This window comes from Euprymna scolopes, chromosome 3 (assembly GCF_053919585.1).
Source record: "Euprymna scolopes isolate OS-2025 chromosome 3, ASM5391958v1, whole genome shotgun sequence".
NCBI lineage: Eukaryota > Metazoa > Mollusca > Cephalopoda > Sepiida > Sepiolidae > Euprymna > Euprymna scolopes.
In genome coordinates, this window is record NC_136484.1 from 49,015,804 (window position 1) to 49,042,445 (window position 26,642).

Below are 26,642 nucleotides of genomic sequence, written 5' to 3' on the forward strand. Positions count from 1 at the left end.
TTGAGTCTAATTTAAAATGTACATTCCCAAGTGAAATCTAATAGCTCCTTATATATAAACACACATACACATGCAGAGAGAACCATTAAAAAAAATAAAAAACATGGCGACAGAAACAATGTCATTCAAAAATTAAAAATATACTGTGTAAACTTTACGTTCTTGTTACACAAATGTTTACAATCCAAGAATGAGTCTGTTACAGGCTGATCCAAGAATTCAAGGAAGACTAGCCAGCCATAGATATGCCCAAGAAGGATGAGCTAGTCCAAGAAGAAGAAGGAGCTGACATTGGCCATAGAAAGAAGAATTAATGTCAAATTGTTAGGTTTTATGGCATGTCAACCATTGTTGGGTCATTTTACATTGAAACCGGACATTTGTTTATAGATTAATTTGCATATTGTAGAGACTTTTGTTTTCTGTTACAACACCTAGATTTTCTCAATAACCCATTTATTAGTGATCAGCCTCAACATTGCTCAACTTTGATGATATGATGAGAAATGGAATATCGACATGACTAACTGTATCACACATTCACTTCAAATGTAGAAACTTATTTTAATCAAATCATAAAATTTTCAAAATAAATCTAAAGCTTAATAATAAAAAAAAAAGTCAGAAACTAACAAATTTGATGTAAACATACAAGATTAGATACAAAAATGTTTAGTAAAGTCTAATATTTCATTAATTAATATTACTCCTGCCCAGGAGACAATATGCAATGCCAATAAAACTTGAAGCATGAACTTGTTTCCTAGAAATGGGCAAGTTCAATGGTTAGAGAGTGAAGCCAATTTGTTTGAGGCTATGATGCTTCTGGCCATTCCCATAAAAAGATAAAGTAAAACTAGAGTGAGTTTCAAAAGAAGGATTCCCTTCTCATGCATAAAATAAAGGGTCGAAGTCAATTCCTGTGAACTTGTTCTACTGAACGTATAATAGCAGACAGTATCCGAATATTAAAATGCCCTTGTGTCACATGTCATTGTTAGGAAGTATACATAAAAATCACTACAAGTTGCACAATTTTTTCTTTTTAGATTTTTCTAGATTTCCTTAATCAAATACAGATCCAGCCTACTTTTGCATAGACTTCTATTAGGTTGATGCAAGAATAATGACATTTTTATCAAATCTCTCTCTCTCTCATATATATATATATATATATATATATATATATATACACACACACACACACACACACACACACGTCAAAGAAAATGACATTTTCGCACCAACCTAATAGACATATTATTGTTTTAAATGTATTACAACAACATAGCAGCAATACAGGAAGAGTAAAACAAGACTTGTGACTGTACACCTCCTATTCAAAAAAAATAGATCTGTTACCAATGTTGATTTACTCCTCAATAACTCCTTTCATAAGACATCTGCTCATTAACCAAATTTATCTTTGATTTTTCAGTCAATGAATCTACAACAACAAACAAGGGAGATCACTCTAAAAACTTAACAAAAAAACAGAACCCCTTTTATATATCCAGACAAGGGTAGATAATTTAACATCTCTTAATGTAAAAATAGGCCAAGCATGTGCTTGAAAAGGGAATAGAAGAAAATATACCATCACATCTTTTTAGATTCCTTCTAAATAATTTCTATGTTGTTACTTAGATGATCATTTGGAAATACTGGGTGATGTACACAAAAATATGGTCCTCATACCAATCTTCAAGTAGACAACAGAGAGTCCTGGGTGGGTCACTATGATCTGCACTGACCGAAAACTGATCAGTTATGTCAGATCAAATTCAGAATTATGATATAAACTTCTGTTCAGAACGTTAATGTTTCTCCAGGCATCTATCACCAGCAACACCACACTAAACTGGCACTGTGTCAAACATACTCCCCTGGAAGTAGTGACTATGTCCCAATTACTTCTAAGATAAAAGTAATCAATAGTTTTAAACAAAACTTTACCTGGCAGCAGTTATAAAAGAAATAATTTATGACGTCAATATTTTGGAGGGAAAAGAAATAAATATCAGCAGATAAAAATGGAGGATATAAAATCAATAAAAAAATAAAAGACAGCAAAAGCAAATTAAATTTTTGTTTGTCATGTCAAAGACATAAGTGAAAGACTTGTTTAAGGGGTTAAGTACGAATTTCATAAATCTTCAATTTATAGTCATGATAGGTACACATATGGCAGCAATATTTGGATATGAATGTATAAAAAAAAATGTTTAAATTGGAAATTTCCTCATAAGGTAAATAGGTATTCTCTGATAAGAGTGCCTCAGGTGATTAGCAATAAACTAACCCCTTCTCAAAGAGAGAAGGCAAGGCGTAGGAGGGTGGACCTCCTAGAACTGCACAGAACTAAACTCCTACAGTCTAATCTGTTGATTTTGGGGGCTCTGAGGATAGAAATCGCTAGCTGATGAGAGATTATTTACCCATAAGCAATGCAGTCTACCATGAGAATGCTTCCCTGCAGACTACATGGTAATCTTCAAATCCAATGTCAACAAATATTTGACATAAAAAGTCCTCAGAAGTAAATTAACTTTGCTCATTACATTAATTATTTTCAATCCCCTCAAAATATTCTTCATCATTCAACTGACAATCTATCCCATTAACCCTTATCTTCAAGATATTTTGGCTTCAATAAAATGGTAACTTATTCGTAAAAAAAACTTCAGGAAAATTGATCCATAGATAAGTTAAAGACCAAGTTATCTTTGCCTCCTTCGTATATTAATATGTTTCAGCTGACTGAGACAAAATTATCTGGACACATCTTTGTCCCGAGAAGTAAACAACAACAACAACAATATTTCTCTCCTTCATTTTGAGGATATATAACATAACTAGAATGGTCTTAGCTGATAAGTAATTTCAAATGTCATAAGACAAGAGAAGGAAGTGCGATTAACATTATGGTAAAATCTATATAATAATTTTTCTTCTTTTCTTAGTTATCACGGCCATAATGGCGCAAATACAAATGCACTAAATCAAAAGGATGTAATTAACCCAAACTCGACTTAGCAATAGTAGTAGTAATATCAATACAGCTTTATTTGTAGATGTAAAAAAGAAGCAGATGACAACTAATTTTTTTTTTTCTAAGTTAATTTTAATTGCAAAAGTTTTAGCTTAGAAAAATTAATATTTTTACTATGAAATGAAAATCATCTAAATATCTTACATTTTATACTAACTGTACTTTTCCAAATTTTTTTTTTTGAGGGGGGGGGGGTTAGTGAAAAAAGCAGCCATGGAATTTCCACAGGGTATGCTCCTCACTAATTTATCAACTGGTAATTTTGGATACTATTTATTAGCGATTGGATGATTCCAATATTTTTCCCAGATTCTGATACAATTACCGATTCCGATTTTTTAACTCTCTAAATACTTAACTATAGAGTTGTTATTCCCCCGATTTCCGTAAAAAAAAACAAAAAAAAAAACACATTTTTAATAAGTAGATATTTTCATAAACGTAAAAAAAACACTTATGGAGGAGGATTTATAGATTTTAGCTTTAATAATATTATAAAATCAATAAATATTTATTATTTTATCATTTATTAGCAGCAATGGAATATTTTGCTTTAAGTAAAATCAAATAAAGACAATCAAAAGAATCGTTTTGGCATCGAAAAATAGACACCAATTTTTCCGATTCCGATTAATCATCCAAACACTACTATTTACCATAGTGTCTTAAGGGTTTATCAATAGAGAAAGGTTCAGCAATTTGTATGGCGTTTATAATATATAAATAACACGTATGCCTGATTTTAATATTTCACTGCAATTTCACGGATCATTGAATCATCAGAAGTATATGAATATAATTCTGAACATTCTTAAATATTTTAATAGAAATATAAGAAAATATTTAAGTTTACTTAAAATGTTGTATATAGCATAGAAATCATATTACTAAAGCCTTAACAAGGCAAAAGAAAACAAAAAATGATGTTAGTGGTTACTAACATATACAGGCATCTTAACCTGAGGAGTTCTTACTGGGAGGAAACATGAAAATTGGCATATATATTTTCATAACTTACTATTTATTACTATATATGTGTCTGTGTGTGTTTTGAATCTCTGCAGTTACACTTAGCATGTATAGCCATGTTGAGGAGAGGAGCCACTGATGAAACAACTGTGTGAATGACACACACACACACACACACACACACACACACACACACACACACACACACACACACACACACACACACACACACAGCCTATTGAAAGATTGAATACTGATAGAGAAAATGATTAATTTCCACTTAGCATAAAGAAATAGATTTCTCTCTGTTACTGGAAGTACAATAAAATATATGTAAATAAAGAAAATACATATATGGCACTATAATTTATTCTACATCAAATGGCAAGTTTGTTATGGAGCTTGGCTGCTGATTACATTTGGATGTAACCAGCTGCTTCAAGTTTCGAATCTCAGCATAGACATATTTGCTACGTCTAGGCACACTGATGAGTCTTAAATGACAAAAATGGCTGCTTGCAAATGACTATATTTTATTTATATTTATAGTTGTAATGCAATGAAAATAATAATAAATATATATAACACATAAATAAAATGCAAAATTTAGAAAATGAATCAATATACTTGGTTGAATCAGTAAAGCGAGTTTAGTAGTTTTAAAATAAACAATCAAACTTGATAAATACATGAAGCCATCATTCTTCATGTAGCAATTGAAGCAAAGCATTATGTGCATTAAAGTCTCTCACCTTGAAAAAGAACTGAATTCAAACTAGTTAAGCATAAAATTAGCAAGTCCTTCATCCCATAAAAATAAATCCTCTCTTAAAAAACAATGTTGCAACAATAGCCTATATGCCTCAATTGAACAGTTCCAACTGCTTTGAATTACAGCAAAATAACCAGACACAAGTTTGAGTCTAACTCCACCCTACACGAATTGGAAGTGAGAAAATGCTGTTTATTCTTGATATACTTGCTACAAATTACTGCCAGAATTAAACCAAATTTTCAAGCTACCTTAAAATCTTAATGGTGTGAGAGATGTAAACCCATACAGAATTGAAGAAATTTTCATCTCAAATTTAATTTATTAATAATCTAAATTTCAATAGTGAAATCTTTCTTCATCATTTTGTAGACAAACATTTTTTCCAATAAAATTGTAAATTAAGGAAAATAAATTTTCATTTAAAAAAAGTATAACTGGAAAATTCTAGAGAAAAGACATTGTCAGATTTTTGAATAACGCATCATCTGATAAAGAATCAAACTAGCCCCAAATTTCGATGAAAATCTGAAATTTTATTCTTTTCAATCAAGTAGAGGAACTTATTTTTTTCAACAGTCTATTTATTCACGTTTTATGAAATGACATCTCAAAATAATATGCACACACACACACACACACACACACACACACACACGCACACGCACACGAGACAAGAAAATGATAAAAATTTACATTGTTAAAACTTTCTTAAATATTAAAACAATCTTTTGTTATATTCCTTGTTTTCTGAACATTTGATGAATTAATAATGTGACTTTTTATTTTTTATTACATTTTGTCTTATATTAATTGAGCATCCCTTTATCAAGACAAGATCTTATATATAGCCATAGTTGGATTATTAGTGACTAAAGGGGTTCCACCACCAATTTTAATTAGGAGAGTGATTAGTCACCCAGCATAATAAAAAGAAACAAAGAGCATATTATGCTACTTATAAGGTCTATGGTCATCTAGTACATTATTATATTGCCAATAAAATGTTACAACAATGACAAATGAAAATTGACTAGTTTGATTTGTCAGTTTATATACTATTATGGCCTGATTTTGAAAATCCAACATGATAACTTTATATGTTAGATATTATCATATGATGAAGCTTATGCAGTAAACTTAAAATATCCCACCCTAAAAAAAAACAAAAAACAAAACAAAAAAAACAACAACAAAAAAAGAGCTTTCCATCACATTTTAAAATTAATATATAAAACATTTAGAAATCATAATTTCTTTTTTTAAAATAGAAAGCTGAATACTAATTTAAAATATGTACATGTATTTGAAACATAGATAAAATCTTAATGGTGTGAGAGATGTAACCCCATATAGAATTCAAGAAAATTTTCATCTTAAATACTGATATTAATAATTTGTATTATTTGGATATTAACAATGTCCAAATATTTGTTTTAAATAAGTCAGCCTTCAAGTACAAAATAACTATTTATTTTTCTAATTGCATACGAAAAGATAAATCTGAGAAAGAAAAATATTTCTGATTGAGTAGTAATTCTATATATTTATTTTTGTCAAAATGATATGGTACAAGAACTACTATAAAATTTTAATTAGCTATTTTAAGAACAAATAAAAAATTGTATTTTTAATGTCTTTTCAAATATTGTTATATTATCCATTCCTTAATACAGTCAGGAGAGAAAATATTTTCCTAAAATTTAAACACAGTTATCTTCTTTTTATCTCATAGATTTTCTTTCTCATCAAAATAAAGTTTTTCTATGATCTTAGAAAATAGTTTGCTTTGACCGACACAAATACAAATTTAAAAACAAAAAAAAAAAAAAGAAAAAATTATCATGACAGTAATAAACCGTTTTACTCTAGCTATTAAAAGAAAAAAAATCTTTAAAATTTTCCGTATGTATTGACAAATACATACGGAAAATTTTAAAGATTTCTTTTTAATATAAATAAAATATTGCAAGATTTATTCTTTTTAATATTTATTATTTTTAAATTAATTACATTGAAAAGTAGAAAAAATAATTTATCAAAGTTAATTCTATAGAGTTAACTTTGTTGGATTTTTAAAAATTTTATTTTAAAGAAGCTACATTTAGCATTTTTAATGAATTCTTATATAAAAAAAATCAATTTATTAATTTAGTTTAGATAAAAAGAGAAAGCAATAATATTTACTCATGATCACAACTTAACTCTGAATTTTAATATTATTAAGGCTTCCACGGGCATGTCAATGTTTCAATCTTATGATTTTTTATCAGTGGCAAATAGTTTTCTGAAAGAGTTTAGAATATTTGATGCTGATGAGATCATAAAGTTGACACCATAACATATCCATCAGTGTTAGCTTTAATAATATTAATATTATTCTCTACGCTTTAGAATGTTGAGCATCTTTGGATTAAATAAAAACTATTTACAAATTAAAACAATACTAAATTAGGTAACAACATAGTTTACAGAAACACTGCCAAAACTAGCCTATTGATTTCTTTAGCGCCAAAAACAAAATACTCGTACTTTGATAGATGAATAATTTGAATGAGTTCATTTTATTATAGGTCAAGATATCTGACTATGAAAAGTTCATTAAATTGATGTAAGCCATTAATAAGATCATACTGGCTCTACTTTCCATAATATTGAGCACTTTTGGATTCAATTTACCAAATTTAACAGAAACAAATTTAGTAATCCTTATGCATTAGCGTTACACATTAACACATAAATATAAACTTGATTAGGAGGGAATGGCTTTATCTGAAAGACAGATGCTGTTTATAGTTGTATAAATTTATTAGAAGAAACTTAATTGCTTGATTTACTTTCAAATAAAAGTGTTGATTAATACCCCCCCCCACTAAATATCAGTTAGTAATACCATTTCTTGAAATGATTGTGGATCATACAAAAATTCAGCACCCCAATTATAAGAGAAGATAAAAGGAACGGGTTTAACCTGACACTATATCAGTCCTCTGTCCACAAATATTAATTGATAAATTTATTTTGACTTTTTATTTTTCCTAAATGGAATTTGAACAACGTTAAATACAGTGTTGAGCTAAACTCTTTATTCAATTGTCTATACGAATAGGATGCTGGCTCTAGATAGAATTTATCATTTTCAATATTAGTTTCATAATAATTAAATAAAAATTTCCAATACAGTTTGAAGATTTTTACTATATATATATATATATATATATATATATATATAAAAAATAAACCAAGAAAATTCAAATTGCATAAAAATACAAAAAGTTTAAAGAGAAAATATCACAAATTAAGAATTAAAAAGATTGATTGTGCAAAAGTGAGAATACAAGCATTAAGACAATTCATTAGCGATATGATTGTAGGTAATTTTGAAACACTTTTTAGTCATATGAATAGATTTATATAGCAAATACCATGGAAAATCCTTAAGACTAAAGAATAAAGTAACAAAATTTTATATCAATACAGAAAAAAAAAAAGTATTAAATGTACATTGACAAAATATGAAACAAAATTCCAAACGAGAGCTGTTGCTATGGCAACAAGCCTTAGATCACAGATAATATGGTTCATAATACAGAAATTTCAGATATGAATAAACATTTCTAATACCTTTAGAAGATTGTTGTAGAGAAGACGTTTATGACAGAAGCATTATCATTTAAAAAGCTCAGAAATGCTTTCAAAAATTCACATGCATATAGCGACACAAACAAATCAACAGTGAAGCGATTATATCAGGCAGGGGGAGTAAAAATAAAATATACAACTGAATTTTCAAATATCAATAAACATGCTTAAATAATTAATCCACTCATAAAAAACAGGCTTGGAAGTTTCTTTAAAACCATTAAAACTATTTAAAAAAAAAAAAAAAAAAAAAAAATTGTCCTTCGTTAAATTATTTTGTCAGTAAGTCAATTTCCTGCATCGCTGAATCGTTTTACTTACATGAACACACGATAGTACCAATGTCCTTAAAAACATATAATATATATATATTATATATATGTTTTTTGTTTATTACAAGCTCAATAAAGTTATGTTTCTGACTTCTAAGCATATATAGTGATTAGCTGCATTCCAATAAGTAAAGAAAAAAAAAAAAAATCAGTTCACAATCATTATTTTTTTTATTTTTGCAAATTCTTATTTTTCATACCATCTTACACATTTCACAACCTACCAAGAAAAATAGTTTTTAGTTTAACAGTCTGCTCATCAGAGACTATAATATATAAAAAAAACAAACAAAACAATTACACAAGAAAGATGGAAAAAAAAAAAGGGCAAGTAAAAAACGCAAAACTTTCACATTAAAGATGATAATCAGACCCCCCCCCCACCCCTAAAAAAAAAAAAAAAACAATATTTAACTCAACACGAGTAAAATTGCAAATTTTGAGAATTGGCTCAATGCTTGAGAATGTACTTGTGTCATGTTAAATTTTGGAGGAGGCTTTTTCTGTTATTTTTAATGCAAGTTTTTTTTTATGTTTTTGATTTGCCATTTTCCCATCTTTTTTACCTTTCTTTCTTTTTGTTTTAGAATAGTGTGCTTGTTTTTTTATTCTTATTAAATAATAGTCTCTGATGAGCAGCCTATTAAACTAAAGACTATATTTTTCTTTCTGGGTTGTGAAATGGGCATCAGGCGGAAGAAAATATTATGAGCATTTGCCAAAAATAGAAAAATCATAATTGTGGACTGATGATGTTTTTAGTCATTGGAATGCACCTCATCAGTATATATGCCCTGAAACCAGAAGCAATTTTATTAGGCTTGCTATTTGAAACAATTTGGATGATAATGTATATTTTTAATATAAACTCTTGATATATATCAAATTATCCTCTTTAATATCATATTTTAAATCCTTCATTGTATAATAAAGATCAATGTGTATTTATTTGTATATGAATAAATATATATCTGTCTTGTCACACAAATATTAGTGAGTAAAAATAAATGTGCTGGATGAAACCATTTCAAATGTTATTGGGAAGTGAAAAAACAAATAGCAAATCAAACAATTTCCTGCTGTCTAAAATTAATTTGTAAAGAAATCATTCACTCTATATCCATAGAGAAGCTTTTTTTCCCCTTCTTTTTAAACTGATTGATATTTTTTTTTTCAAACTTTTCAGTTTGAAAACCTTCTTTCTTATCCAGTTTTTTAACTTCACCAATTGAGATACTATCTTATATGAATATTCGTATGTAAAGCATCATTTTTTTTTGTCATTTTTGACAGAGAATGTACACTGGTATCAAATTAGTAACCGATATGATTTTGATACATAACAAAGTTAGGATTTATTCCAGTAATTTAAATTGGATATTTTAGACCTAGAATGGTACAATTTGATGGTATTCGGTCTACAGATTTATGAGAATTTTGGGTATTTGTCCAGAAATGCCCCTATATTAAAAAAATAAAAAATAAAGAAAAATCTGTGTTATGTATGTACCTGTGATGGAAAATAAATATCACATTAAAAAAAAATGTAAATTGATCAAGTAGTTTTATTTTTTATAAAGAAAATCATTTTTAAGTGATTAATGGGAATTTGTAGGCATTGCAACATAAATCTAGTAATTATGAATTATTGTTGAGTTATCTCCTTAGTTTGAGTTTTTTTTTTTTCAAAATGGTGGGTGAAACAGTTACTCGTTGAATGCTCATAAAATTTGATTTTCTCATTCAAAAATAAAACTACTTTATCAATTTACATGATTTTTTTTTTGAGAATATGATATTTTCGTTTCATGAAAGGACATACATCATAGATTTTTTTTTTTTTTTTTTTTAAATGTGGGGGAATTCTAGACAAGAACCAAATTTCCGTATTTTTAGATACTTGGAAAATGTTACTGCAATTCGGTGGCATAATAGAACTGCCACTATTTATAAAAAATAAAAATAACTGCTGCATTTAATTAAAATATGAGCAATGCTTTTCGTTTCTGAACATTTGTTAGGAAAAGTATTTCTGCAATTATACGATCTATCCTTAATAAAAAAAATGAACAAATTGAACAAAGTTAAAATGAAAACTTAGTTTTAAAAATATACTAAAAGTAACTAGTGAACCCTGTTAACCGATGAAAATTTTATGATTTTAATCAAGCTAACCCCCCAATAAAAATGAACCTGTTTAATTTTTATTTCAATAAAAACAGCAGATTAAACATTAAAAAAAAAAAATGTAACTACTTATCTTTTTTTAAAATAATCAGAAAGTATGAAAAAAAAAAATGACATTTTTTTTTGGGGGGGGGGGATATTTTATGATTGAAATATGAGAAGAGGAAGAAAACCATAAAAAGATCAGACAAACAGAAAAAAAAAAAAAACAACAGGTAAGTTTTTTTTTTTTTTAAAACTATTTACGGGTAGGTGGGATATTTATCCTTACCCCTTATAAAGGCAGTGATTAAAAAAAAATCATACTCATATAATTCTAATGATTCTCATTCAAGTAGTTTAACAGTTAAGGGAAGTTGTAGAAAGTTTTGTTCCACCTAATTGCTTGGTCATTCATCTGTTTCTTGTTATTACAAAGAAACAAAAAAACTTGAATTGATTAATTAGTATAAGTTAAAAATAATGACTATATATAATATTGTGTTCTATACAGGGAAAATGACCAGAGTGCTCACTCAATTATGTATGTAAAAGCATATTTTATTGCAAATAACACTACACAGAAATTGGATCAGCCATCGATACCTGCTGTTTCATAGAAAAACTGGGAATCCAGCTCATTAGGTTAAAGAATACAGTCTTGCATTTTTTTTTTTTTTTTTTGCCAGTGATCTGAAAAATGGTTATTCAACACATTTGGTAACTCTACTCCAGCATTACCATGAAAGTGCAGATATTTATGGTCAACTGAATATATAGTGTTATCTGTAATAATAACATATTAATTGAAAAGTAGAATCATTAGAAAATATAGTATTTAAATAAAAAATATGAAACAAAGAATAATATTCCATTTCTTTCATAAATTTCTATCAAAGTTTCTATGATTAAAGAAACAAAATATTAGTTAAATGTTTTTCATTGAATTTTTTTTTTCTATGATTTATGGCGATTCAACACTTCTATTATATATAAATTAAAAAAAAAAAAAAAAAAAAGAAAAAAGAAGAGTTTCCTAAGAAGATGTAAACTAACATTCCTCAGAGATGTTAGAATTTAAGTAGATAGTCCATGTAGGCTGATCACTACAAGGAGGACTCCTTTTATATTCTTGATTTGTGCTCAGTTTTTTCTGTTATGTTCAATTTGACTTAAATTCTAACAATGAATATTAATTGAAAGATTTACTAAAATGAATCCCCAGTTTTGTTATCTATTTTAAAATGTAGACATATTTATATATATTTTATCTAATATATTTCCTAAAAGATAAAGATTGTTTCGTTTTTATCATGTTAAAAATGGTTATATTTTAACGTTTTCACTCCAAGTAAATATTCAGAGGAAAAATAATACCTACACACATTTATGTTGTTACTAATATGTCTTAACATGTATTTAGTTCACTTAAAAATACCATTAGAAAAAAAAACAGAAAAACAAAACGTAAGAACAAGAAATGGAAAAAGGGAAAAAAGAGAAAAGGAAAAAAAATAGGGGGAAAAAGAGGGGAAAGAAAGAGGAAAAAAGAAAACAGAGAGAAAAAAAGAAAACAGAGAAAAAGGGAAAACAGAGAGAAAGGGAAAACAGAGAGAAAAAGGGAAAACAGAGAGAAAAAGGGAAAACAGAGAGAAAAAGGGAAAACAGAGAGAAAAAGGGAAAACAGAGAGAAAAAGGGAAAACAGAGAGAAAAAGGGAAAACAGAGAAAAAAGAGAAAACAGAGAAAAAAAGAAAAGGAGAAAAAAAAGAAAAGGAGAAAAAAAGAAAAGGAGAAAAAAAGAAAAGGAGAAAAAAGGAAACAAAGAGAGAAAAAAAGGAAACAAAGAGAGAAAAAAAGGAAACAAAGAGAGAAAAAAAAGAAACAAAGAGAGAAAAAAAAGGAAACAAAGAGAGAAAAAAAAGAAAAGATAAAAAGAAAAGATAAAGAAAAGAGAAATGGGAAAAAAATTTGTGTGTGTGTAACGAGAGACCAAAATGTCACTGCAATTGAAATTTAGCAGAACTCCATAATAGAACAAATGTTCAGAACTCAAGGTTTTGGGTATAGGGGTTGGAGAGAAGAGACAAAGATGTAAGAGTCTTGTGAAAGAGTGGAGCAGCCCTTCCCCCTCCCCAGAAGCTTTCAACAGTTAGTGAGGAACTAGCAAGCACAGCCTTCTTGTTTCTTCGCATCATCCTGTGCGGGCAGTCCGTGGCCCTCAGGACTACGTCCAACATTGATGACATGGGTGGCCCCTGACGCAGTGGAGCAGGAGGAATAACGCGGTACATAGCTGGGCATCATTGGCTTAGAGTTTTTCAACTTGTGTGCCAACGTCATAAAGATTGCCTCCACATGATTGGCCTTCTCGTCATCTTTGGCAGACGTCTCAAACAGAGGCATGTTGTGAGTATCAGCAAATTTCTGAGCAGCATTTGTGTTGACGGCAATTCGGTCGATCATGTCACATTTGTTGCCGACCAGGATCCTCGGGATGTCCTTGTTTAGATTGTGCCGGTCACATTCCTCAATCCAGTTAGGCATATTTTCAAACGAGCTAATTTTCGTCACGTCGTAAACAAAAACTACAGCATGTACATTCCGGTAGTAATGTTGAACCATACTTTTGCGGAATCTTTCTTGGCCAGCCGTATCCCAAAGTTGGAGCTGATTTTGAGAAAGAGAAAAAGAAAACGAAAAATTAAATTTTATAAATGAAACAATTTATAAATTCTGAAAGGGATGTGATTTACCAGATAAAGTTTGTAAAAATAGGATAATAGGATTACAATAATAAGTTTCTGTTAGACTTTGAGTAGGTAGATCCCCTAATTTAGTTAGTTTAAAATAATAGGAAATGAAACTGTTGGTTAGTGAGATCAACTTGAGGATGTATATGACATCACATGATTCAAAGAAAGAAGGTGATAGAAAAAGTAAGTGTTTAAATGCACATGTACAGACATGGACTGACAAGACATAATTAATTAGTGATTTTGAGAATGTTATCAATTACACTGCAACCCTCTACTTATTCATGTAGTAAGTAACAAGACACCAACAGAGCCAGCTATCACATGAAAGATAAGCTAAAATCCAAGAACACCAGTCTTTGGAGGAGGCTTAAGTTGTAAGACAATAACAAAGGTCTATAAATGGTTCTAAGGCTGCCTGAAAGCTGTCACTGAAGTGAAAGGCACGTTCATCAAATGAAATTATTGGAATAAGTTATGGACATAAACTGAGCAAAGTTTGATGAATAAATCTAATGAAACTGCACTGTTATTTTTTTCAGAAACAGTCATCTTGTGAACAAATATCGCCTACACTGTATAATTGTAAAAATTACAATTATCGCGAAGGGCAAGGGGAGACAGTGGAAATTTACATCAATAAACTTTTACTTTAGGTATCCCAGTCAGAAAGGACTTGAATTCAACTTTACATTTGAACAGATTATATGGAGGAATAAGGTAACCAAGTTTGGCTAGGTAGTTTTTTTTGTTTTTTTTATGGCATGTCAACCTTATTTAATTTTTTTTTTTGATTACTGAATGTTGCATTCAGTTATTTTTTTATAAAAGTTCTAATATTTATAGATTAATTTTTTTTCTATGCATAGTTTATAAATCGATTCAGTTTAACCTCTAGATATGACTCTGACAGGTGTTGACAATATAGATCAGTGTAGAGTTAGGTGTAATTGCAAATCTTAAACTTTGTTCTTAACATTTGCAAATATCTAATAGATTCGGTTTTGTATACTAAATGAACAAGAAACAAACAAGAACGAAACAAAAAAAAAAAAACAAAAAAAACAAACAGCAAAAAAAAACAAAAAAACAAACAGACAAAAAACAAACAAACAAAAAACAAACAAAACCATGATTATCAAGCAATGTCAAAGTTAAAATTATATATTTAATTATCTCCAAACAGATCAAGAGTGGCTTTGTAAGCTATAAATCAAAGTTAACATTTTCTAAATAGGTGCAAAAGTAATTGTTTCATATCATGATGTGGATGTAAGATTGAGGTGACATTTTGTAAATGAGTACTCCACCAGGTAAGAAGGCAGGTGTTGTTGGAAGAAGAACTTCAGGAAGGATGCTGGTTTTGTTAGATGTGAATAGGTTTGGGTGAATAGGAGGAGATAAGCAATTCAGTCAGTGAAAATGAAAAAAAAAAAAAAAAAAAATCGGGTAACAAAGATTGTTTCATAAAGAATCACTGCAAAGGGAGAGGAGTGTCTATTTGAATTAAAAAAATGTAGAGAGGATTTGGTCAAACACACACATAACAAAAGGAAGGATTATTAAGAAGCATCCATCGAATCTATACATTTAGGGATAAAAATGCTATTTCAAAAAGAAAACATAATGGATTTAAATGTGACATATAGATGTATGGGTAGGCTTAAGATAAATTCATTCAGTATGCATGTTTATCGATGAAAATCTAATTTGAAACTGAAGCATGACAGACTGAGCAAGAAAACTTAACAGATGTGTAGATGTATCTATCTCAACCATCCCTTAAAAAAAACAAAAAAAACCCTTAGTTTGCAAATCTTCCTCAGGTTTTTTTTCTCAAACTTGAAACCTAACAGTTGAATGTTTAAAATTAAAGTTTCCCCATGCAATCAACAACAATGGACTTTACTGGCAGTTTCACACCTTTCAATACGGTTCTCTAACATAAAAAAAAAACAAAAAAAAACAACTTTCCTCACTATTAAGCAGCTTTGTAAAAAGGCAACAAAAAAATACTAGGTTTATTTGTGATTAAACCATTCACAGAGTTCAACATTGGTTTAGTTTTTTTATGGCATATCAACCCTTTTTGGATTATTTAATAATTTTGGAAAAAGTTTTTATGCTTAAAGTTCTTTAAATATTTATTCATGGTATTTGGTTTGATTGTTTTGTGGAGGAAAATTGATGGTTTTGCTTTTGACTTTTCAGAACATGACTAAGTTTTGCAAATGGAAAGAAAAAAAAAACAAAACAAAAAGAAACAATAATATCAATATTTGATGCAGTTTAAGCCAAGAAACCGGTATTTTCAGCCAGTCTGATCTGATAGCACAAGATACAACATCGAAAGTCTTATGCAGGTTTCAATTAAAATAAAATGTAACTCCCTCCCTATCTCTTCTGTGTAGGTTAGATTTTAACTTATTGATGTCATTTCAACAAACAATGAAATATTTAAATATTGTCATAGAAAGAAAATGACAAAAAAAAAAAGAAGACATTTGTTAGTTAATGATAAATTATCAATAACCAAGTTGATGAATTAAATGACAAGTTATAGTAATAAATTCAGATATTTGTTTATAAATGTATGTGGATTATTGAAACAACTATTCTCATCTTGGTTGTTATGTTCACAATGTTTGGACCAATTTAACCTCCAACCTTCAGGTGAGTGTTACTGAACTTGGGAACTTGCACTAAATTTTGAATTGAACCCTTTAGTGTGCATTGGAAAGGATAGGCAACAAAAATGAGTAAATGCGAGAGAAAATACAAAACTGATCAGACATTCAAACATGACTCATACTTCACCAATTCAACAGTTTGGATGATTCATAACAAGTACATATTTAAACAAATACTGTTGGCATAAACATCCCATAACAGTTGCATATCTCATGAGCACTAACAAGTTCTGTATTCTTGAAATAAAGACTCAGTGTAACATTAGGTCATCACCATCAAGGCCATTTTAAGCCAACCTGGACAATTTGAAGGTGGAAATAATTTGGTTATTTTTCTTATTTTCAATTGTGGATGTAAATTATCGCAAGAATAACATAATTATTTACAAAATAACATGTATTTACTTAAGACATTGAGATTTTAATAGATAATTTTAATGGTAACCCTTTCGAAAAAAAAAAAAAAAAAATGAAAAACAAAATGCATAGGGTTGGTTGTACTGTTAGTGTTATATACAAAGTCATAATTTATTTGTATTTTTTAACTTTGTAAATAGGGGGTGTATTATCCTCAAGTAATATTATACACAAGAAAACAATGTAGTTGAAAGATGTTTTTCACACAACGATTTTTGCAAAATTATTCTAGTCACAATACTGATGTCCTGATACATGCGATAGTGAGGTTCCATTTTGAGATGTTTAGAAAGTGTAGAGACACCATTATATTATGCCCTAGAGTGGGACTCATCTAGGTTTTTTTTTTGTTCATTATTGATTGAAGTAATAAGATTGACTGTTATTGATTAATTTCTATTTATTTATTTTCATTTCTTTAGAAAAAAATTATATTATGCACATTAGCATATAATATTAAGCAGTAATTTATTTTATTTAAGTACTAGCTGTACCCTGCCATGCGTTGCTGTGGCTTAATTTCGTGTAATGGAAAATTCTAATAAAAAGAGATAATGCAGGTTTCTTATATTCTTAGTAAAGCAATCCACTCCAAAAAGTTAAAAAAAAAAAAAAAAAAAAAAAAAAAAAAAAAAAAAATGCGAAAATGAAAAAAAAAAAAAAAAATGGTACTCTTGCAGAATTGGATCCGGATCCTCGGGAGTTACCATCAATCATGGCTTGGGCTCGACCAACATTCAGTGGATTAAGCCGAAAGTTGCTAAAACGCTAAATAGTTTTCTTTTTTATTGTATTCAAAAATGTGAGTTTTTAATTAATATTTGGGTAAGGGGGGGGGTGTTACTATACACAGATTCGAAAAAGTTGTCCAAAAACGAATAAATGAAAGCAAAGGTAAGGTAAATTACGTTTCTATCTAACTGGATAATTTTTTAGTGTTTTTATTTAATGTAAAATGTTTAATCGGCTCAAAAAACTCAGTGTTTATCTACGTATTTGAAAAAGATGAATGGTTGCGGACTCTGTTGAATACGTTAAGTTTGGGAAAATCAGTTAAAAACTATACAAAACAGTGTCAGACACCTACTGATTATGTTATTGTGACATAGACTGACATATTCGGTGGGTTTCTGAGAGTATTTTGTATATTTTTTTTAGTTTTAAATCATTTTCTCAAACTTAACATCATCAACAGTGTCCATCACCATTTGTATTTTTCAAATACACTGATAAACACTATTTTTCGAGCCGCTAAACGTTATAGTAGATAAAACGGGTTTGTATTACTAAACACAGAAACGAAAAAGTTGTTGAAAAATAAATATAAAAAATAAATGTTATCAAAGGCAAGATAAGTTACTTTTCTACCTAACTGGATAAGATTTTAGTGTTTTTATTTAGTGTAAAATGTTTAATCAGTTTGAAAACGTAGTGTTTATCTGTATATTTGAAAAATACAAATGGCGGTAGTTGAACATGTCAAGTTTGGGAAAATAAGTTAAAACTAAAAAACTACAAAATACTGTCAGGAACTCACTCAATATATGTTACTGTGACATAGGCAGACATGTATTCGGTGGTTTTTAACAGTATTTTGTGTAGTTTTTTTTAGTTTTAACTCATTTTCCCAAACCTAATGTGTTTAACACAGTCTGCCGCCATTTGAACTTTTCAAATATAGCAGTAAACGCTGTGTTTTTTGAGCCGAATAAACATTTTACATTAAAAAAACAAAAAAATTATCCATTTTGGTAATAAAGTAACATATCTTGCCTTTGATAATATTTGTTATACATTTATTTTTTGACAACTTTTTCGAATCTATATGTACAGTAGTACAAACCCAATAAAAACACTAAAAATTATCCAATTAGGTAGAAAAGTAACTTATCTTGCCTTTGAAAATATTTACTTGTTATATATTTGTTTTTGTTGACAACTTTTTCAAGTCTTTGTGCAAGTACAAACCCAAAGGTGCATTTTTCTGTCTAATTTCATTTTTAGTACTGCGCTTAAATTTAAATTTCACAATATCTTTTTTTTTTTGGGGGGGGGGGAGGGTATTTTTTTTTACATTAGGTTCACCTCCACAATTTTCGACTATGCTGAATAAGAAAATCTCATTTAAAATTTGCAGAGGCAATTAGTTTTCGAGATATAAAGACCTGTACTATGCACTATAATTCACTGACGGCCATGAATAAACACTCCCAACCTCCCCATATTAAGAACGGCTTTCGGAATAAACAACACCCATGCCTAACCACATGTTTTAACCTTTTACCTGTCTTTCGTCTTTTAAAAATGGCTTTTGGAATAAATACCACCATTCTCCCCATGTTAAGAACGGCTTTCAGAATAAACACCCCCCAACCTACCCATGTTAAAAATTGTGGAGGTGGACCTAATGCGAAAATTTACCTTTTGTTTTTTTAATAAATTGTTAGTTGAAAGCACAGAATAGTGACAAAACACCATCCCTTCCCCTTGGTAAGAATAGCAAAAAAAAAATATTGGTTTTCTTGGTAGAAACCTTTCTGTATTTCACTTAACAATTTCTGGTGCTAATGAACTTAATGATCCGCGCTATTTTTTTAAATCGTATTTCCAAGTTTAATTAAAGTTTTATGATATGTTTTTTCATTCAATTGTAAGGTTAAAGTACAAAATAGATACAAAACACCCTCCCCTCCCCATATTAAAAATGTTTTTTTTAAATAATAACGTTATTTCAGCACGGATCACTCTCTACATGAGTACCTAATATTTTTTTCAGCCATTCTTACCATAGAGAGGGGATGGTGTTTTGTAATTATTCTGTGCTTTTTTAACTAACAATTTATTATTAAAAAAAGATATTGTGAAATTATAAAAAAATAAAAAGATATTGTGAAAGTTGAATTTAACTTGAAAAAAAACAAAACAATGTGAACGGCGCGTTCAACATTGTAGCCGGACCTTATTTGGCAATAAGGTCACATTAGTCGATTAATGGGTGCTAATGCACTTACTGATCTGCGCTATTTTTTTTAAAATCGTATTTCCAAGTTTAATTAAAATTTTATGTTTTTTTGGTATTTTTTTAGATTAGATCCACCTCCACAATTTTCTTTTAAATGATGACTTCAAGGTTTCCGACTATGCTGAATACAGAAATCGCATTGAAATTTTGCAGAAATAAGTAGTTATCGAGATATAAGTAGTTGTTTTATGCATTGTATTCTTTGGCGGCCATCTTTGTTATGCGCGTAGATTTGTTTATGACGTGCGCAAGCGTGTAAAAAAGATGGCTGCCAGAGATTACAATGCATTACACAAATTTTTAATATCTCGATAACTACTTATTTCTGCAAAATTTCAATGTGATTTCCGTATTCAGCATAGTCGAAAACCTACAAAAGTCGTCATTTAAAAGAAAATTGTGGAGGTGGACCTAATCTAAAAATTTACCGTTTTTTTTAAAATTCAATTGTAAGGTTAAAGTACAGAATAGGTACAAAACACCCTCTTCTCCCCATGTTAAGAATGGCTTTTTAAATAATAACGTTATTATTTCAGCACGGATCAATAGGTGCATGAGTACCCAATTTCTTTAAAAACATTCATATTTTCTTATATAAAAACAACTTCTGTAAAAAAAAGAAAAGAAAAAATGCGCACTTTCAATTTTTGTTAAAGTTTTCTTAAAAAAAAAAAAGATACAGTAAGAACAAAACGTTAATCAGTATTCATACAGAGAGTGATCCGTGCTGAAATAATAACGTTATTATTTAAAAAGCCATTTTTAACATGGGGAGGGGAGGGGGTTTGTACCTAATCTGTACTTTAACCTTACAATTGAATATAAAACATATCATAAAACTTTAATTAAACGTGGAAAAACGATTTAAAAAATAGCGCGGATCACTCTCTGCATTAGCACCGAAAGTACAGAATAGTTAGAAAAAAATCCTCCCTCCCCATGTTAAGAATGGCTTTCTAAATAATGTTAATGCTTCAGTACTGTTCCTTGTCTGCTTAAGTTTAATTTTTGTTTATTAAATTGTTAGGTGAAAATCCAGAATAGTTACAAAACACCCTCTTCTCGCCATGTTAAGACTGGCTTTTCAAATAATAACGTTATTATTTCAGCACGGATCAATAGGTGCACGAGTACCCTATTTCTTTAATAAAGAAAAAGCATTCATATTTTCTTATATAAAAACAACTTTTGTAAAAACAAAAAAAGAAAAGAAAAAACGTACTTTCAATTTTTGTTAAAAAGGTTTTCTTAAGCACAAACAAAAAAATACAGTAAAAAAAACAAAGAACAAAACATTAATCGGTATTCATGCAGAGAGTGATCCGTGCTGAAATAATAACGTTATTATTTAAAAAGCCATTCTTAACATGGGGAGGGGGTTTTGTACCTATTCTGTACTTCAACCTTACAATTGAATAAAAACATAAAACTTTAATTAAACGTGGAAATATGATTTAAAAAATAGCGCGGATCACTCTCTGCATTAGCACCGAAAGTACAGAATAGTTAAAAAAAATCCTCCCTCCCCATGTTAAGAATGGCTTTCTAAATAATGTTAATGATTCAGTACTGTTCCTTGTCTGCTTAAGTTTAATTTTTGTTTATTAAATTGTTAGGTGAAAGTCCAGAATAGTTACAAAACACCCCTATTCTCATGTTAAGAATGGCTTTCTAAATAACGTCATTATTTCAGCAGGGTAGCTTCTCTGCATAAGTACCATGTTTTGTTTAAATTGTTAGGTGAAAGGACAGAATAGTTACAAAATACCATCCCCATGTTAAGAATGTCTTTCTAAATAACATTATTTCAGCACGGTATTTTCTATGCATACGTACTATCTATTTTTGTTTATTAAACTGTTAGGTGAAAGTATAGAATAGATGCAAAACTCCCTCCTCATGTTAAGAATAGCTTTCTAAATAACGATAGTACTATTTTTTGTTTATTAAATTGTTAGGTGAAAGTATAAAATAGTTACAGAACACCCTCCCTTTCCCATGTTAAGAATGGCTTTCTTAATAGCATTATTTCAGCACAGTACCTTCTCTGCATAAGTACCATCTTTTGTTTATTAAATTGTTAGGTGAAAGCATAGAATAGTTACAAAACGCTCTCCCCATGTTAAGAATGGCTTTCTAAATAACATTATTTTAGCACGGTACTTTCTCTGCATAAGTACCATGTTTTGTTTATTAAATTGTTAGGTGAAGTACGGTACTCATGCAGAGAGTGATACGTGCCGAAATAATAACGTTATTATTTAAAAAGCCATTCTTAACATGGGGAGGGGAGGGTGTTTTGTACCTAATCAGTATTTTAACCTTACAATTGAATAAAAAAAAAAACATAATAAAACTTTAATTAAACCTGGAAATACGATTTAAAAAATAGCGCGGACCACTCTCTGCATTAGCACCAAATATTATTTAAGCAAGTTAGCAATCCGTAAAATTTATTCGAAAAAAAAACAAAAAAACTGTACTTTTACCAAACAATAGTGTTAATAATAATAAAAAGTTCATATTTTCTTATATTGAAAAAAAAAAAAAAACCACTTCGACTCAAAAAGCAAGCAACAAACTTTTTTTTTTTTTTTTTTGCCTGATATAATAAAGAAAAAACTGTTTAAATTAACATTTGGAAGATAAACAAATGAATTATGTTTTTTTTACTTATCGAGTAAACAGAAAATGAAATCTTCTAGTTAGTTTCGTCCATTCGTGGGTGTGAAATGAATCGAACCGGAAGTTCAGTTCTATCAACAAAACAGGTTCACACTAACGGATTACGAAAATATATTTATTTTATTTAATATTTTAATAATTGGCGATGTCAATTTATTTTAATAACATAAAAACATCCCTCGACTCTAAAGATGGGTTGTCTGAAAATTTCAAATAAATTGTTAATGTAGAAATATAGTTGTATAAACTTTGAACGAACCAAAAATTACATTTTTATATATATATATATAGATTTAATTTGTATATAGATCGATATATATCTGCGCCGAGTATATTCAGTTTGTATGTATATTATTTATATATTAGATAAGTATTTAGTTTGTGTGTGTATATATATGTATATATATATATATTTGCACAGTGATAGAAATTTCAGGTTGATATCTGGGGGCGCGTTTAATTCATTGGGGGAGGGGGATATACCACCCTGAATCAAGACGGAAAGCAATGGGAAACTACTATCTTTGTCTTCCTGAGATTACCATGGCTCTCCAAATTGTAGAGCCATGGTTGCTGACGCTGTTAAGACAGCAGAGCCGCTGCATGTATGCATATATCTATATTAAAACTGATAATCTTACTTACACATTGAATGTTTTAGTGTCAATTACATTTAAATATTATTTATATATATATATATATATATATATATATATATATATATATATAAATAACATTTTAATTATTTGTAGGCATTTGAAAAAACAAAATTAAAATTAAAATTTTTAGCAGTTTGAGGATTGGGGGGATCATTTTATACAAGTTTAACATAAAACAACCCTATTATGTTGTAGCCAAGGTGCTCACCAGTCCTACCATTTAATAGTCAGATTTTGCCCTATTTGATTGGCAAGAGAAAAAAAATTGATCTATGATATAAAACAATTCAATTTCCAATCGATTTTCATATTTAGTCCTAGTGAATATTTCATTTTTTTTATTAGTCAGAAAAATAGGAAAGCAGAGAAATTTTCACTCTCACAGTGAGAAGTCCTAATACTGCAACCCAAATCAGTGGATACTAATTTATAATAAGCAATGTTTTCACTTGTAGTAAACTAAATTTGAGTTCAAAACTATTTGTATGCTCCAAGAAACTAAATCTTAGCAACTATTAATTTTTTTTTTTTTTAATGCTTCTTTTATGGTTTTCTTCATTTACTCCAAACATTTGGGGTCGAGATTATTATTAGTATACTTACAAAAATATACACTTACAAAACTAAGCAACTCAAAGTAATCCGATGAAGGAAGGAACAGGCGATTTTGACAAAAGTTAACACCTTACACAGCCTAACGTCACAAGTGCATTTGAGAAGTTTTATTACCACACAAGCTGAAAGGCCCCACATAAAATCAAGTACATTCTTTGATATCACAGAGGTGCACTCAAAATGAATGCTTCTGCTTAAAGCACAATTGCACCATGATACTCGACTTTTTTATTTTAAACTTAAATTCAAGCCATTATCACTGCACAAGCAGTAATGCTAGGAATATAAAAATCAACAGTATGTTCTTTGATATGATAGAGGCGCATTCAAAATGAAGGCATATTAGATCATAATCAAAGCATGACACTTTACTTTTGCATGTTTAACTTTAATTCAAGCCATTACATATAAAAATGTTATAAAATCAACAGTAGGTTCTCCACAGTGCAATGTAAACTACAATGTATTGTGGACTAAGCCACTGCAGGGAGGCATGTGAATATGGGTCCATAACTAAAGTCAATTAATTTGATTGAAAAATGGTTGATTTCACCGATTTTGATGACAATAAAAATATGGGAGTGTGAAACATTTGTTGATCCTCATTCAATCCCGGGTAACGTCGGATCTCTCTGCTAGTATATTATAAACTTGTGTTTCGAGATTACAGTTATTAGAAGCTAATTACATCCGATTAAAACAACATTACCTTAACATAATCAGTCATAGTTTTACAATAATTCAGTACATTCAATAATTTTTATTAAATTATTTGTAAACTTAATGTTCAATTTTTGGAGTGGTGGATCATTTTGCTACACAAGTTTAGCGTAAATCAATAAATAGTCAATGCATTAAAAAAAATTATGAGCAAACTTTATTTAAAGACTTCTGAAAAATGAAAAACAATCAAGTTAGGTGAAGCATTAAACCTAAAAAGAAAACTTAATCCCTTAGAAAAATATTTTTTCAAATTTTTTTTCTAACAATCTAAAAACTTGATATTTATAATTGACTGTATACCAATAAATAATAAAAAAAATTTATATGGATGCCCGAAAGAGACATAATTTTCAAATCTAATCACTAAAACTTACGTGCAGTGTTTTTTTTTTTTTTTTTAGTAATAAATAATTGTTTACACTGCTGTAATATATTTGGCCTCTATTGAAAGTAATAAATAAACGTGAATGATTAGATATAAGTGTTTAGAGGTACAGAACTTAAGACTGACATAAAAAAAAATGTCTGAAAAATCTATTTCAAGATACATCAATAATTAGTTACCCCCGCCCCTCTTCCCCAAAGACAAATTCAAAATACTGCTATAAACATGAAGGAAAGTGGAGAAGAAAAAAATTCAAGTTGATAAAGAAAAGAAAAAAATGTAGTTAATGCGCAAAGTAACGCTGATGGTAAAAAAAGTTGCAGGTAACACTGCTGATAAATAAAGAAGCAAGTGTGAAAAAAAAAAAAAAAAAAAAAAAAAATGAAGTTTTATATAAATTATGTTGAAACAGTAAGTCTTTAAACAGCTACAAAAAAAAAATAATATAAAAATAAAAAAGACTAAGTCCTTTTGTTAGCTGTTTATGTAGTCACATAGATACCTTATGTTTAAGTATTGAATTATACATAGACACCTGATCAAGTGTTGTCTTATATATATATATATATATATATATATATATATTATATAAAAAAGGCAAAATGTGTGTATTTTTTGTGTATGTCCAGCAAAGGCTATTTTTTTTTTGGGGGGGGGGTCCCTGTTTCTTTAGAACTTTTTATATGCTACCTAGATTATAATATTTACGTTTCACAAAACGAGGTCGTGTGTATCTTTAATTTGGGTGACTTTTACACACTATTTTCGCAATATTTCTTGGTTTATGCATGTTTTTTTTTAGCTTTTCCGTATAAAAAAGAAACTGAATCCGTAGTAAAGGTAACTCACTGGCACTCGTGGCAAGGACGTCCAGAAAAGCAATGAGCTTTGATCAATGTGGGGGGAAGTGTCCAAATGAATAGCAATTGTCTTATATCAGACAATTGCTATTCATTTGGACACTTCCTTTTTATGGGGAGCTGGTTTTCCACAACATCTTGGCAAAGTTAGGTGCGTGATTTCATTCCCGTATGGAGTGATGTTTGACCTCATTAAATTCATGCACCTGTCACTTAACTTTTTAATCGTTAAATTAAAACATTTTTCAGTTCCTGTCCACTTGTGGCCAGGTGGTAAGATGTCAGTTTTTTTTTCCCTTTCTTTTCCACCGAAGGGTTCGAGCATACCTCCTTACCAAAACTTTTTTTTTTTCTTTTTACACCAACAAACACCCGGGCAATCATGCTAGTATAAAAGCGAAAATGTTAGTGTGTGCATTTTTTCTGTATGTCCGCCAAAGGCTTTTTTCGCTAGGCTTCTCAGTCGGGTCACTCCCTAAAACTTTTTATATACCCCCTCGATAATATCTACCAGTTATAACCGGGGCTCGAGTCTATCCTTAATTTACCCGACTTTTATGCGCTATATTCGAGATTTTTTTTTCAATCGCTGCATTTTCGTTACGCTTAAAAGCGTATAAAAAAAGTGAATGCTGTAACACCAAAGAGGGGCCACATCAGATCAGTAGGGTCGATGTGACGTTTTTTGTGTTAAATGTAATATTCAATCCCGGGCGAACGCCGGTTACAGAAAAAAAAAAAAAAATTTTTTTTTTTTAGTTAATATTTTTATATGTCAAAATCTTGTTGAAATACCATATGGTCGGGGGATAAAAATAGAAATCGCATGCTAAACTTCAAAGCGAAAGATTACTTAAAACATTTTTTAACCAAAATACGCTCGCGTTTGAACTAAACG

At 29.4% G+C, this 26,642-nt stretch overlaps 1 protein-coding gene across 1 annotated transcript in view; it reads right to left on the bottom strand.

Annotated features, from left to right (window-relative positions):
• Positions 1-11,880: 11,880 nt before the first annotated feature.
• LOC145254872 (putative Ras-related protein Rab-33) overlaps positions 11,881-26,642 on the bottom strand; it is a 52,009-nt gene continuing 37,247 nt past the window's right edge. The window contains exon 2 of the mRNA XM_080113751.1: positions 11,881-13,602. Within this exon, the coding sequence (XP_079969877.1) occupies positions 13,096-13,602 (507 nt within the window). The 3' untranslated portion in view covers positions 11,881-13,095. The remainder of the gene's footprint in view (positions 13,603-26,642) is intronic.